At 43.1% G+C, this 14,663-nt stretch overlaps 1 protein-coding gene across 1 annotated transcript in view; it reads right to left on the reverse strand.

Annotated features, from left to right (window-relative positions):
- Positions 1 to 269: 269 nt before the first annotated feature.
- Positions 270 to 14,663, reverse strand: part of cacna1ab (calcium channel, voltage-dependent, P/Q type, alpha 1A subunit, b) — a 179,836-nt gene continuing 165,442 nt past the window's right edge. Inside the window, exons 50-52 of the mRNA XM_051383747.1 lie at positions 12,917 to 13,115; positions 10,901 to 11,139; positions 270 to 10,181 (exon numbers count right to left, since the gene is read on the reverse strand). Coding sequence (XP_051239707.1) covers positions 9,453 to 10,181; positions 10,901 to 11,139; positions 12,917 to 13,115 — 1,167 coding nt within the window. The 3' untranslated portion in view covers positions 270 to 9,452. The remainder of the gene's footprint in view (positions 10,182 to 10,900; positions 11,140 to 12,916; positions 13,116 to 14,663) is intronic.

Below are 14,663 nucleotides of genomic sequence, written 5' to 3' on the forward strand. Positions count from 1 at the left end.
TGCCAGGCAACCAGCAGAGCTTTCCAAACTTCATATTTAATGGACACATATGAGAGTGGTCTTGGTCTTCTCATCCAGCTCTTGTCAAAGAAAGCTAAGTGCAGAATTTTACATAAACAATTTTGCACCTGTAATTGGATAATCGGAGTATGAAGATGTTAACTGATCTGTGTGTAATCTGACTACTCAAGTGTGTTACTGTGTGTGTGTGTGTGTGTGTGTGTGTGTGAGACTGGGTGCAGGATCAATAAAGCAGACAGGAGGATGGGTAGAATGCATTCTCTCTGGTTTATTCAGGTTCTTTAGGAAGAGTTCTGTTTGAAATTACAAAATGCACTGGTAGAAACAGCAGAGATAGAGAAAGAAACAGAGGGAGGGAAAGAGATGGTCAGAGAAAGAGAGAAAGAGAGAGGGAGAGAGAAAGAAGGGATTTCATAGCCGGAATAAACGGGAATAACATCACTAGATTCAGGTTCAGGCAGCTCTTTACTCTCAAAGGGATTGTTTTTCATCAAGGAAAAGTTTTGTATTCCTTCTCCCTCTTTTTAAAATCATTTTTTCTTTTTTTTGTAATGTTAGTTAAAGTGTTATCTATCCTTGTTCCCCCACGGTTTTCCCCCGTGAAATATCTGGCAAATATAACAAACAAACATTCTTTGATTTCATCACCAAAGTCATTTCCATTTTTTATCAGGATGATTTTTTTTTTTTCATTTTTATTTGTATTTTTTTGGTCGGGTTTTCTTGAATTTTTTGTTTTTAAAAATAGAAGAAAAAAGAAACACATTGCTCTTAAAAACATCTATCTATATATATTTTTACATATATATACTTTTTTCTTTATATTTATTTTTTTTAATTCCTGAAGTTGACTTGTTACCCCACATAGTGGCATGCACATTGCACATGCAAATCTGTAATTAAATACTTCTCTTTTATCTTAAATTGCCATGTATGTTTATTTTTTCTCTTTTTTCCCCAACTTGCTGAGTGAATCCTGTATGGTTTTCTACTGTGGCACTGGTTCGGTTTCTACTGGGTCGAGTGTCCGATGGTTTGCGGGGTGATGAGATGGATGGTTGGTAGTTGCTTCAGAGTTTTCCCAATGCATCTCTGCACTGACAACACTTTCTCTCCTCTGGTATTTGGATCCTTTGAAATGATATTTAACCCTTAGTAGCTACTTTTTACTATTAGATTTTGGCCATCTCAGCATTAATTGTTTTTGGGTGGGGGGAGGGTTGCACTTCATGTTCCCAACAAGCATGTGTACTTAGAAGCTTTTACTATTAAGCTTGCTTGTTTGACCAGGTTTGACTATTTCACCATGTGTCATGTATATATAAGCCTAGCTGTAATAAAGTACCAAGGAGTAGGGCCATGTATAAGGATATATAAAGGAATATAAAGTGTATATTGTGATATTACTAATTGTAAAGTAACATGAAGTAAAATATGATTTTAAGTGGAAACTGGTATGAATGCCACAGGAAAAGAGAGAAATGTCCCTAATCTTGGGCTAATGGAATTAAGTTTCTTTTGACACCTTAATCTTTACTTATATCAAATAGGTTACTTTCTCAGAAAAAAGGCGCTAATAGTTCATTTTGGCCTGTGCAGACCTAAACCCATCAAGTCAAATGAATAAAATGAGTCGATATCTGTTGCGGCTGTAGATGTGTCACTTTCCCCTGTTCGGTTTGAGGGCCCTAAAATCTTCTCTGAATAATAATAATACATAATCAAATCTGTGCTACAAAGGGTTAAAAAAAAGATCCTGCTGATTTCATCATCTTGTGGCACCTGGAGATGTGTTGGGAGAGATGTGTTGGGAGAGATGTGTTGGGAGAGATGCGTTGGGAGAGATCGGTCTCCAGCGTCGGAACGCTGACGCCAAGACGTGGACGGATCTTCTGGAAGCAACTTCACCAGATGGATGGTGATGGAAACAAATGGAGAAGAAAGAGGGGGGTGGGGGGAGAGAGACAAATAGAGATAGATAGAAACAGTGAGAGGGACCTTGAGGGTTGCTATGGCGACAGCAGGAGACACTTCACCCATGTCTTAGAAGAATCGTATTTATCGTAAATCAGCACAGAAGGTACTGAGCCCGGCAAGTATCAGGGATAAAAGTTTTGATCACATGCAGAAAAACGGATTCCTCGCATCGATAAGTTCCTTTAAATTAACAGCAGGAGCAACAAGGAGCACCCAGAGTGCTAGCGTCATCCTGTCAGTACAGAGGTGCACACAAATTACCGAACTCATTCCATCAAAGCATCACTAAGTTTACACATTTAGTGCATTAGTTAATTAGTAAAATCTCAAACATGTTGTTCCAGTACTCCTCGATCACTCTGCCCAGCGCTAAACTGCAGGCAAAGTTAGCAACTAGCTGGTACACATCTCTGCAGCTTAAGAACCCAGAGGTTTTCGTAGGAGTCGGTGGAGACCAAAACATAGCTCAAAGGAGCACAAATAACAGTCTTTAATGCACTGACACAAACACAACGGCAAATGAATGCTAATGTTGCTCTGTGTCTGCTGGATGCACCAATAGCTAATGGTTTGCTTACACTTCCTACAGCGATAATATATTAGTGCAGCTTTAAACATACTGTATTTTACGGAGGAGCTAACACATTGTTTTCTCTTCTGTGTACACACTCTTCCTACATAACATTCATATCAACTGAGAGCGCCAATTATTCATTCAAGTGAATGAATTAGAGATCAATGTGCAGGAATCATCAAGAAATTCACCCCTAATACCTGCTGGACACACACACACACACACACACACACACACACACACACTGCAGACAGACGTTCACAGACACACGCAGCAAGCATAAACTCATTCAACCTAAACAGCACACACAGACACACCAGTATACATTTCATAATGAGTGATAATGGCGAAAGCTCAATCCCACCACCTTGTGTTTATGAATGGTACTACAGGAGGGATGAGGAGAGAAAGATGAACTCAATGTGAAAATGCTGAGAAGGAGGAAGAATGAAACACAGCGAGAGAACTAATGAACATCAGATGAACAACAATGAGTTTTTCATAAAGTTTATGGATTATATACAGAATAATTACAGAGCCAAAATATACAATAGACGGCATGAGAGAGAATGGGTGAGGGAAATGACATGATTATCTACTGAACCTCCTCCGCTCTCCATCCCCACCCTCATCTGTCCAGGCTTGACTCAATGAATCCCGGAGGAAGGCGAGGAGTGGTCAAGGGAGGGAGAGAGGGGGATGAAGATGATGATGAAGACGGTATTATCTTACGTGTGCGCTGTGATCGTCTCAGAGGGAGAAATCAGTGTGTCCTGTACAGTGTAAGGCACTGAGGGTTACCTACTGTAGCTGATGGTGTATGGACATATGCACGCACGCACACACACACACACACACACACGCACACACAATAATAAACCGACAAATACATGCAAGTCCACTCTCATACATAGCCTCTTCCTCTTACACACACACACACACACACACACAATTAGTGCTGAAATGATTAGTTGATTAACTGATTAATCAACCCACAGAAAAAAAACGTTTCAGGAGGATTTATAACTTAAGGTTTATAAATTAAATATCTTTGGATTTTAAAGTATTTGTTAGGTTAAACAAGTGATTTGATTCTTCAGAGCTTGTGATATTTACTGTTATTTATTTGTTTATATATGTGCATTATCACATTAATGAACACTAATGGGCTGGCAGTTTCATAGTCATATAACAACATAGACACATCTTTATGTGCAGTATTTTTATTTTTTAGTTTGTAATTGGTCTTCCAGTAACTGCACCCTGCACAATCATTTTAGCATTGCACCATCATTTGCACCTTCCTAATTTTATCATTATTTTCTAGTTTTACTTATATTTTATATTATTTTGCATATAAAAAGAAATACTATTATATCGAGTAGCATATTGAGCATCGTGGGTTACAAAAATTGAGTAGTTGAGTTTAGCTCGTCAGCTAATATATACCGATAGACCTAAAACAACTAAAAATATATAAAACATATTTTATAGACTACTTGACTATTTGATTAATCAGTCAAATAAACTTCCAGATGAATTGATAATGAGAATAATACATTTCAGCCCTAAACACATTCACACCACTCAAAACACCTGCACACACACCTGCACACACACACTGCGCACACACAGTAAATGTCTCCCTGTCGCAGCAGTTGCCCTGCCCCCCTCAAAGTGGGACCAAGCGTGGGCGAGGTGATGGTGACAAAATGGCTTCTGAGCATGAGGATGAGCCCGAAAAGTGGTCCAGTGCCATTGTGAAATTGTGTGTTAACATCACGACGACCTCTGCAGCTGCTGCTCCTCCCCTCCCCAAAACTCCACCCCAAAACAGGACCCTCCTGCATCATTAAAATCTCTCTCATTGTCTTTTGACCCTCCCACCCCACCCTCCCTGCCTCGCTCTTGACCCCCTACACACACACGCATGCACACATCTAGTGCTGTACAAAGGGGAGACCACAGCGTGGCTTCAGCTACATAAGCACAACTTTTGGCAGCACTACTGTACATTAAAACCCACTGTGTAGTTTTTTTTTTTAAAGAGAGCCCTTATTCGTGTTTTTGTCGACACGTTGCCTCACGACTGACCCACTGACACAATTTCACAGCCGACTGAGTGGATGGGTTGGTGCGTTTGTTAGTTTTTCCTTCGTCCCATAATGGAGAAGAAAAGCAAAAAAAATGATTAGTCCGAGGTTAAGACCGATGGGAGACAGAAGCTGGAGGTGAAGACGCAGACAGCAGATGTGAAGAGAAGCAATGACTGAGCAAAAACCTTGCAATCCCCCCCAACCCCGTTCACAAAAGTCAGGGAAACAAAAACCAAAAGAAAGAAAGAATCAGATGTTCACTGTTTTTTTTTCTCTCCAAAGAATGGGATTTGTTCTTGGAAAAGCACACACACAACATGCTTTCACACAAGGGCAGTGTTGTGTGTCGGCCATTTTGGATCCGCTGTTACAATTCTGGACAAGCGAGTGGTTTTGGTGGAGCCAAAATGGAGGTGGGTTTTTTGCTGCCTGTCCGTCAACACGCTTGGCATCAAGTGTTGGTGCATTGGCAGGCTGCTGATGGCGAGGTGAGGGGTCAGAGTGTGTAATGCAGGTTAGTGAAAGGAGGGAGGGGGTTGGGGTGGCGGGGGGGTCAACATTACAGCGTCTGACGCCATGCCAGGTAAAACCATACAATAACTCAATCCAAGGCCTGCTTGTTTTGTAGCTGACTGTTCCCTACATTGTCTAACTATCTAGCTACCTAACTCTAGAGGGACCTGAGAAGTAAGCAAACTGCTTTGCACCTCCGTAAACCTCTCACTACACCGCCTGAAACTGGACCCACGACATATCTGGGATGGACACAAAATGCCTGACAGGGAGGTGAAGCCAAGAGGGATAGCTTACTAGCAGCATCCGGTACACCAAGGGTGACCATCCGAATCTTTACAACTGAAAACCCACAAAGCTCTGATTCAAACTGTGTGGATCTCTTTTGATTTTTGGGAACTGTGTATGTTTTAAGCAGTTAAGCCCACACTGGATGTGATATTGATTTCCCCATTTCAAGTCTAGCCTCTTGGCTATTTCCTCACCGTGGCCCAGTCTCAATATCACCACTCTCCCTGTTTCTATGCTAGCATGGGAGCCGGTGGGACTCGACTTTTAAGGCGTAGTGTGGTTGATCTCAACTACTACAGAGGGTAAGGGGGGGTTTAAACGGGAGCAGCTAGGGGCGAGAAAATCGGGGAGGTGATGAATGTGACTCTGATACAGAAGGCACTGTGGCTCTGTAGGGGGTTATTGGGGAAGCGTCTCCACTTGCCATAACCTCTCTTGATGGGAGGCAAGGGCAGAGGGGTTTCGGGTTTGCGCCCCTCGACTCCCGCCAAACAAAAAAACCAATTAACAAAAACAAAAAACCCCCCTATCCCAATCCTCACTATGCTATGCTCAACTAGTAGGCCTGGAGGCAACACATTTCGGGAGAGGAGAAAAGATGGTGAGGGAAAACGGATCATCTGGAAGAGGAGGGGGGAGGACAGCGACAGAGGTATGTGAAAGAAAGGGGTTGTGGGTGTGATGTCGAGTGACGTGTGCAAACGTGGTGTCGATCTTCACATTTTCACAGATCCATGTGTTCCTGTCTCATTATTCTGTTTTACGGTACCACAGCGTTGCAGTTTCTCCTCCGAAATAATACAATGAGGATGCTCATGAGGTCTGCATAGAGTCAAAACACGTGGACTGGGGTTTGTTTTCTGGCTTCTGCGACTGCGAAGAAAACAGTGCGAGTTTTCAAGAGTAGCTAGATCGTCAACCGTGTCATGAGCATGAACGGTATGCAAAATAAATAAATATCTGAAACTCTAATTATACTCTGTCTGTTATCTATAACTACAGCTACTGCATTAGATCTAGATTTATATGTAGTTTATCATCTATATTTATCTATACTTTATCATCTTGTCCTAGAGTTATTGAATATTCAATAATTGTTGTCCCTCATAACAATAAGGATGAAGTTATTATTCCTACGTGTTTCTGTCCTGTAATGCCTTTTGTGTCTTCATTAACGCTCTCTGGCAAGCTGAAAGAACAGATGTCAAAGCAAATGGACAGAAAGGTAAAAGATAGATGTGGAGAGAGAGGTTGGTGGATAGTGAAGTGGGTTTTGGCAGAAGAGGTTTCAGCTTTGCTACAACCTCATTTGATTGGATTGGTGATTCGGTAGCTGTTCTCTGGTTTTCCAGACCTGAGAGAAGGGGCTGGAGGGGAGGTCAGCATTGGCACAGACAGGCAGACAAAAGGACGGACCGACAAACGGACAGATATGGCGTCTCCTCAGCTACATCCACGTTTCCTGACTAGGACTGGACTTCATCTATATATCTTACAAAGATATAAGAGACAGGTATAAGTGGCGGTTCCACTCCAGGTCTAGAAACCAGGATGTGGCCGGGAGGCTGTCCTGTAGAGGGGGAAGGCAGGGCGGATAATGTGTGCTGATAATTGCCCCCTGGTGGCAAAAAAGAGAACAACACCACCTAATACTGACACCAACACTGTACCACCAATACTGTGCTGTCACTGCCGGCAACCAATCTCACTACAAAACTACAGCGCCCGACAGAGGGAAAAGATTGAGATTCGTAGTTTTTTGGCTGCAAGTGGAAGAATTCAACCATGGTAGAATTTTAACCTCAGTAAAACAGGGTTGTATGAAACCTCTGCAGTGTAAAAGGCAGACTGATTCTTCCACATTCTCAATGATCTGGTCTACTCCTGCCTCTGAGCATGAATTCTTGATCTTTGGGTTGGCTTGACCAGAGTACTGACCCCATAAATCATTGCAAGTCAGGTACTGAAGCTCCCCTGACCTCTACCTCCACCATTCTGAAGAAAGAGTGTATCTTAAGAGTTGCGTTACAACGCGCAACGCTGCTAAGTGAATGTTCCCAAGCCGTCATTGCCCCGAAATGTTGCAGGAAGGCATCAGGAACCCGGTAAACGTCATTGAACGCGGGGGATAAAAACATAACGGATGTAAACAAGATGGACATAGCATACTTAAACTCCAAATAACATGACAACAAATCTACAGCAACAGTTCTATCAATCAATCAATCATCAGTATCATTATCATCATGTCATCGTCATTTTGCATTGACATTGATATCATTATTCATAAGACTATCATCATTAACAATAATAAATTAAATGTGGTAGAAGTCCGCTTCTCTCCACCCTTTCTCCCTCTAGTTTCTCAATCACAACAGGAAACTTTAATGTGATCCTGCAGTGTTTCCTGTCTTTTAACAGGTTGTAGAAACATCGTTTTTGAACCCTGTCGGCAGAAAACTGAGACGAACAAAACAGCCGACTGTCAAAACCTGTTCCGGGTAAAAAGTAAATGAAAATTACATTTGAGATGTAAGAGAGAGAGAGAGAGAGAGAGTCTGAAAGAAGAGAACTTCTTTAGTAAACCTAAATGCAAAGTTTCCTATAAAGCCCCCAGGTCCCACCCACACCAGTTAGATTTCCTCTCTAGTATGTATTTAATCAATCATGCAGGTTTCCATCAAATTTTGGACTCCGAAAAAGATCAAAGGAGGCTGAGCGAATGCAACAGAAGAACCAAGCTCCAATGTCCGAAGAAGAACAAGAAGGAGAAGTAATTGATAGAAGAAATACTGAAGAAATTAGTCTTTTTCCCCATCCCTCCTTTCCTCTCCTCCGCCCCATTCAACCGTGTGATGTCATTTCCTGTCAGGTCGTCCTTCGCCTTGCGCCAGGTTGAGTAACTGAGGAGGAAGGGGCTTGACGAAGTGTCCGGCTCCCTTCTCAAGTTACCTGAGCCCACCCCCGCATTACGCACTCGGACAGGAAGTGAGCCCACACCGTGCCCCGCCTCCCTCCACTAACACCACCGCCAGACAGGAAGTGATGTCACACCAGTTCCGTCAGCATTAAGTGAGTCTTTAACAGTAAACAGAGATGATAAAACTCATCAAATATCAGCCAGCACTGTGATTGGCTGGTTTTTGCAGTATAGGCGGAGCTTCCTGGTTCTGTCCCTTGGAAAGGAAAAAGGTTAAAGATAAAGTGGTTGTTCTCCCTTTTTTTCTTTTCATTGTTTGTCATGTAAAGTTTCATTTTGTTCTTCATTGTTCAAGTTTGATTTTCTGGAGGCATAGCTTGGCATGTAAGGGTTAGGGGGTCCTGGCTTTTTGCTTTAATTTATTTTTCTTTAAACATATCTGTTCGAGGAGCAGAGTCAAGCAGTGGACTCTGTGTTCCAGCTCATTTTCAGGCTTTTACATTAGCAGACTGGCCAGTGACAGATAGCACACATCTGACAAGACTAACCAATCACGCGACAGTCTTGGAGAAGTGCTTTTAGACCTTGTGAACCGCGATCATCCCTGGCCGTTTTACATGGTCCTCTGTCGCTATTCTGTTCCCAGACTTCTCTCTTCCTTCTGCAGCCTGGCCTTGCTGGTCAAGCATAGAATTCTGGGAAGTGTAGTTCTGAGACTGAGAGAGGCAGAGGTAAACTGTGCCCAGGTCTTGCCCTAGTTGTCTTGACTGTCTCTTTTTCAATTATCCATGTGCTGCTCTGTCACTGATTTTAGTCTTACACAAAATCTGTAAAAGGCTATTTGCAGCACCTTCACCCCGCTCCCCCCCACCCCACCCTTTCCTCTCATTTAGAGTCCGAGGGGGGTGAAGGTAGAGGGTTTGGAGGGCGTTCACAAGCCCTGCCCCCAACATTTTCACCACCTCTGCTTTATTAAAAGTCTACATATCCAATGCCAGAGCATTGGAGGCTGCTATTCTTCTTCTCCTCTCCTGCCCATATCCCTCGCTCCCTGTGGTTGCTAGCACCAGTCATCCTCATCCGTCTCACTATAAGGTTCATGCAGGCCCTTGCGGGGCCCTCGGGCATGGGGAGGGCGGTGGTGTGGGTGGGGGGGCGCCCCTGGTGGTCCCCGCCGATGTGGAGAAGGTGAGGATGAGCGGTAACCATTGGGCACCCTACGTGGATGAGGGTGCGGGGGCGGAGGGGGCCCGTGGCGGGCAGTCCTAGGTGAGCGTGGGTGTGGGTGAGGATTTCCCCCATGTGGGTGTGGGTTGCCGTGGGAGAGGCTTTGCTCGTAGGCAGGGGGCTCATGGTGCCGCTCATACTCGTAGTCGCGCTCGTAGAATGGCCCGTCACCCTCCAGGCTGTCCCCAGGCGGAGGCCCGCTCCAGCGGCCTCGATGAGGGGACCGAGGTGAGCCGTGGAGGGGCGAGCGCGGGGACTGGTGCCTAGGGGAGCGCGGTGAACCGTGCCGGGATGAGGAACCCCCGTGGTGTGGAGAAGCGTGGCGTGACGGGGGCCGGTGGTGGTAGCCCCTGTCGTGGTCTGGTGGGGAGAAGTGTCTGGGGGAGGGCGAACGCAGTCGGCCCGGCCCCGGGGGACCGTAGCTGGGCTTGCGGACAGCGGGGGAGTAGGTGACATGTGGACGGGGGATGGCAGGGGTCTGGGGTAGCTGGCGACGGCCTCTCCGCGGAGTGCTGGTCCCCGAGGTAGAGGGGACCGGACTGCCGCTCACCGAACTACTGCCCTACAGCAAAATGTAAACAAGGAAAATCAAAACGCACCACAACAACAACAGAGACCAGAGTAGAGCAGAGTGGTGGTGAATAGATAGATAGATAGATAGATAGATAGACAGATAGATAGATAGATAGATAGATAGTTAGACAGACAGACAGACAGATAGATAGATAGATAGATAGATAGATAGATAGATAGATAGATAGATAGATAGATAGAGAAGAGATAAACACCATTGAAAATCATTCAAAAACATAGTGATGAGGCAAAAAATTGACACCAAGAAGCCACACGTCACATTGAAGAAAAATGGACAGAGAGAGAAACAGTGATAAAGAAAAAAGCATAACACAAAAAAGAGAGATTGAAATCCATAAGTAGGTGTATGATTTTGAACTCCTACTGGATAAAAGAACTGTGGTTTTGGTGGGTGCATAAGGCAAAGGTTAGGGATCTCTTAAGAAATCGTTGTCTTTTCACCTCAGCTCCTAGTAACGTGTATACTGAGATTCAATGTATCTAAATCGATCATAGGTATGATGTAAAGTACCATCGTCAGCACTAAAGCATCCATAATGACAGTATAGAATACCTTAAGGCTATTAGGGCTTTTATCCAACCTGTATTGAGTAAAAAACTATATTTAAGGTATTGTACATATATGGAAATTAACAGTGTTAATATTTTATGACCCTTGGCTTTAATCTCGGCGTCTTTGGAGCCCACCTGTCTGTGTCCTCTTCCATCAGGCCCCTCGCTGGGTGAGCGGGACCAGTGGCGGTCATGGGGGTGCCTTTGGGGGTAGTCATGGCGGTCAGGGCCGTAGCGCTCCTTGTCCATGGAGCTGTGATGGTGATGGTGATGATGGTGGTGACGACGATCCTTGGTCCGGCCGCGGTCTCGCTCGCGTTCCTTTGGTGGAAGGTCGCCCGACTGCGTGGTGGTGCTCAGGTCTGTGCCCAGGCCTACCAAGGAGATGTCTCAGTTTACATTTGTAAATACAACATCACTAGTTATTTTTGTCATGACCTCAGCTACCAGAGGTGAGGACACATAAATGAAGATTAAAACATATCCCAGAAGTTCCTTTAGCGGAAGAAAGATTTTCATATGGGAAAAAGTGATTTAAATGAAAATGAAAACACGCTAAAACAATTGAAGTACCAGATTTTAAAAGGGAGGAAAAATTGAAATGCCTATCCACGCAAAAATCCACTACACCTGTGCAGTCAAATGTAGAGCAAAGAAAACTAATTTAAAACTCCATCATCACTACCGAGTCTGAAAAGCAGAGGAGAGTCTCCTCCATCAGATTAGAGAGCTCTCCAATTATAAAGGGGATTTAGAGTTTAGCTGTGCCAGCCTTGTTGCATTAGTTTTACAGCTGAAGCATGCAATTTGTACTCGCAATTAATAAGAAGTGGGCTATCTGCTTGCACAATGTTCTTCTCAAGGACTTCTTTGTGCCAAGACTTGACTCGCATAAATTTAGTGAATATGATGACAACACTGCTCTCTTAGCTCAATAATGCACAGATTGCTCTTAATTGCCTCAACAACTGCTTCTGAGTTGCCCTCGTCCAAGCTGTAAAGCAACACTGCCTATTGTGTTCGTGTTGCACTTCCATTAAAGACACAACGACTGTGTACTGCTGTGTACATTCATTTCTTTAAGAACTAGTATTTCTTATTAGCTTTGCTTTGTCTGGTCACTGAGTTGGAAAATCATTTAACAGGAACTTGTGCTCCTGCAAACACGGCTCATGGGAGAACATGAGAAGGACCTCTTTTTGAAACCAGCCAAGGCGTGCACAAAAACATTGTCTTATTAATAAAACCTTAAAGCAAGTATGTGTAAAATGTATATAATCTCTGACTTTATACAACCTGAGTGGTAGTATCAAAAAACATTTAGAAAGACAGCAATGCATGTTGCTACAGTGTCTGATTATCCTCTGTATGGTGGTCATTTTAGGACATCATTAAAATGCCACATACTAATGCTCGCACCAACACTAACTTCAGCATAACATAGAACATTTAGCATTAGCCCTTAAAGTGAGTGTCGCATTGTGTAATTTTATGTGCAAATTTTAACACGAGCATGCAAATGTGTGCACAGTTAGCAAGCAAACAGTGATTCCACCATTCATTTTTAAAGGTCTAGTGTGTAACATTTAAAAGGATCTAGTGGCAGAAGTGCAATATATTATAGGTATATGTTCATTAGTGTATAATCACCTGAAAATAAGAACTGTTTTTTGTTACCTTAGAATGAGCCTTTTTTACCTACAGAGAGAGCGGGTCCTCTTTCAGGACCACCATGTTGAACCGCCATTTTTCTCAAGTAACACAAAAAGGACAAACCAAACACTCCAGATAGGGTGCGTGGGCATCTTTTTCTCCTATACACGCTTGGAAGCAGAATTCATTCATTCGGCTATAATCGTCGTCATTTATAAAGATGGACGACATGACAGCTCTCCAAAAGTGAAGCCACTGTGGTCTCTGGTCCCAGGTATTAAATTAAGAGACAGACAGACAGACACTGCCCTACAGCCACACCACTTATCTGTTCAAGAGCTATGCTGCTGCTCTCAAACAGACATTCATTACTTTCAACTGTAACCCACAGTAAGTAAATAGATTAGAAATAGAATTTACTTGTAGATGTGCAGAAGCTTTTCAGATTTCCGGTGGGCATTAAACATAGCGTATAGATGTCCACTATGAGTGACTCACCCGTGTCTGCGTCGGTGTATCTAGTCAGTGAGCGCTGCGAGGCACGGTGACTTCTGTCCCTGTGTCTGCGCCCTCCGTGTCTCCCCTCCTCAGACACCACCCTCTCCAGGGAGTAGTCGTCCAGCCTCACGCCCCGGCCCGTACGCCCGTGGACCAAGCTGGAGGTGGAGCGACGCATCGGACTGGTGTCAGTGATGGTCTGAGAGGACGAAGGAGAAGGAAAAATAGACAGGGAGAGCGACAGGCAGATAGGTAGAACATAAGGTAGGAGAGGATGTGATAAGATAAGGAGAAAAGAGATAAAAAATAGTGGGGGAGAGAGAAAGAAAGAGGAGAAGAGAAGTGAGATTTAATGCATCCTGACTGGTGGAGTCCATCCTCAGCTGCGAGAAGGACGACACTCTCAACACTCACTTTGCTGACTTTTAATGAGTGTCTGACACTAATACAGAGCTGCATATGGTGGAATGTCAGTCAGATTGTGCATTCATGTGTGTATATGTGCCTACTGAATGACAATATCTGATCTGGGTCAAACAGCAGTAACAAATAACTCTTGGTATAGGTGGGTGGTGGTTAACCACACTAGGACAATTCAGGTTTTCACAGGTTGCATTTTGTTTCGATATAATGAACAGTTTGTCCTAATTGTTGTCCTGTGTGGTGACCTGCACCCATCCTATCTAAAACAAAACACTAAAATGATTTCTGAGTACCATTTGACCCATCTTAAATCATATATCGGCTTACGTTTTTTTGCATTCATATAGCTTGACCCATAGCACCTGAAATCCCAAACTACTAAGCCTTTGACAAGCACATGTAATACCATGCTTCTTCACCAAAACATGGAGGAATGAAACAGACAGAAAGATAAACAGGGATCTGACAGGAAGAGAATAAAGGGGCAGAGAGACAGAGAGCAAGCATGAAGGAGGGCTGTAGAAACCATGCCTCACATGCACAAGGCAGAGGAGCCTACTGGACTTTCCCAAATGGCAGCCATGCTTTCATTTAGGTCATACTCAGGTTGGAAAGCCTATTTTTTCCTTCATTTTAAATCATCAGATCATCAGCAATGATGTTTGACGCTGGGTGAAAGTGACAATTGGACTGACACTAAATATTCAGTTAATGGTTTAAAATAATAATAATAATAATAATAATAATGATCCCAATGTAAACAGTTCTTAGGAAATAAAGTGACATGAATTTAGACAGCAGACAAAACCTTAATTAACATTCAGTGCCAAAGAAGCACAAGTAGAATGAGCATATTGCTTCATTACCAATACTATAGAAGCTTGTAATAACTAATTAGCAGAATAATTCGGAGGGAATCCACATGATCCTGTGTTATTAAATCGACTTTCTACTTGAATTTATTTAGATATTTGTAGTTATTATTATCAATTATTCTGCTTATCACAAAAATAATTAGAGAATATGGATAACTTTTTGCCCAAAGACTTCTTGTCTTGGTCATTAATGTCTCCTATTGCTATAGGGTATTATTTCCCAACACTGAGTATGACATAAATCAATTATGGCAGCCAGGTGGATAAGATAAAAACATTCCATAACCTTGGAGCCTGGACAAAATGCTCTGCAGGAACCCAACAGAAAATCCTACAAAATTTTAAAATCAATTTAAAGTTGTCATGGCATCAAATTTTATAATAAGAAAGAATGTAAACTATTGTAAAATTGAATTATAAATTGTAGAATCAACAAGACAATAAAAATG

Source organism: Dicentrarchus labrax, unplaced genomic scaffold (assembly GCF_905237075.1).
Source record: "Dicentrarchus labrax unplaced genomic scaffold, dlabrax2021, whole genome shotgun sequence".
Lineage (NCBI taxonomy): Eukaryota > Metazoa > Chordata > Actinopteri > Moronidae > Dicentrarchus > Dicentrarchus labrax.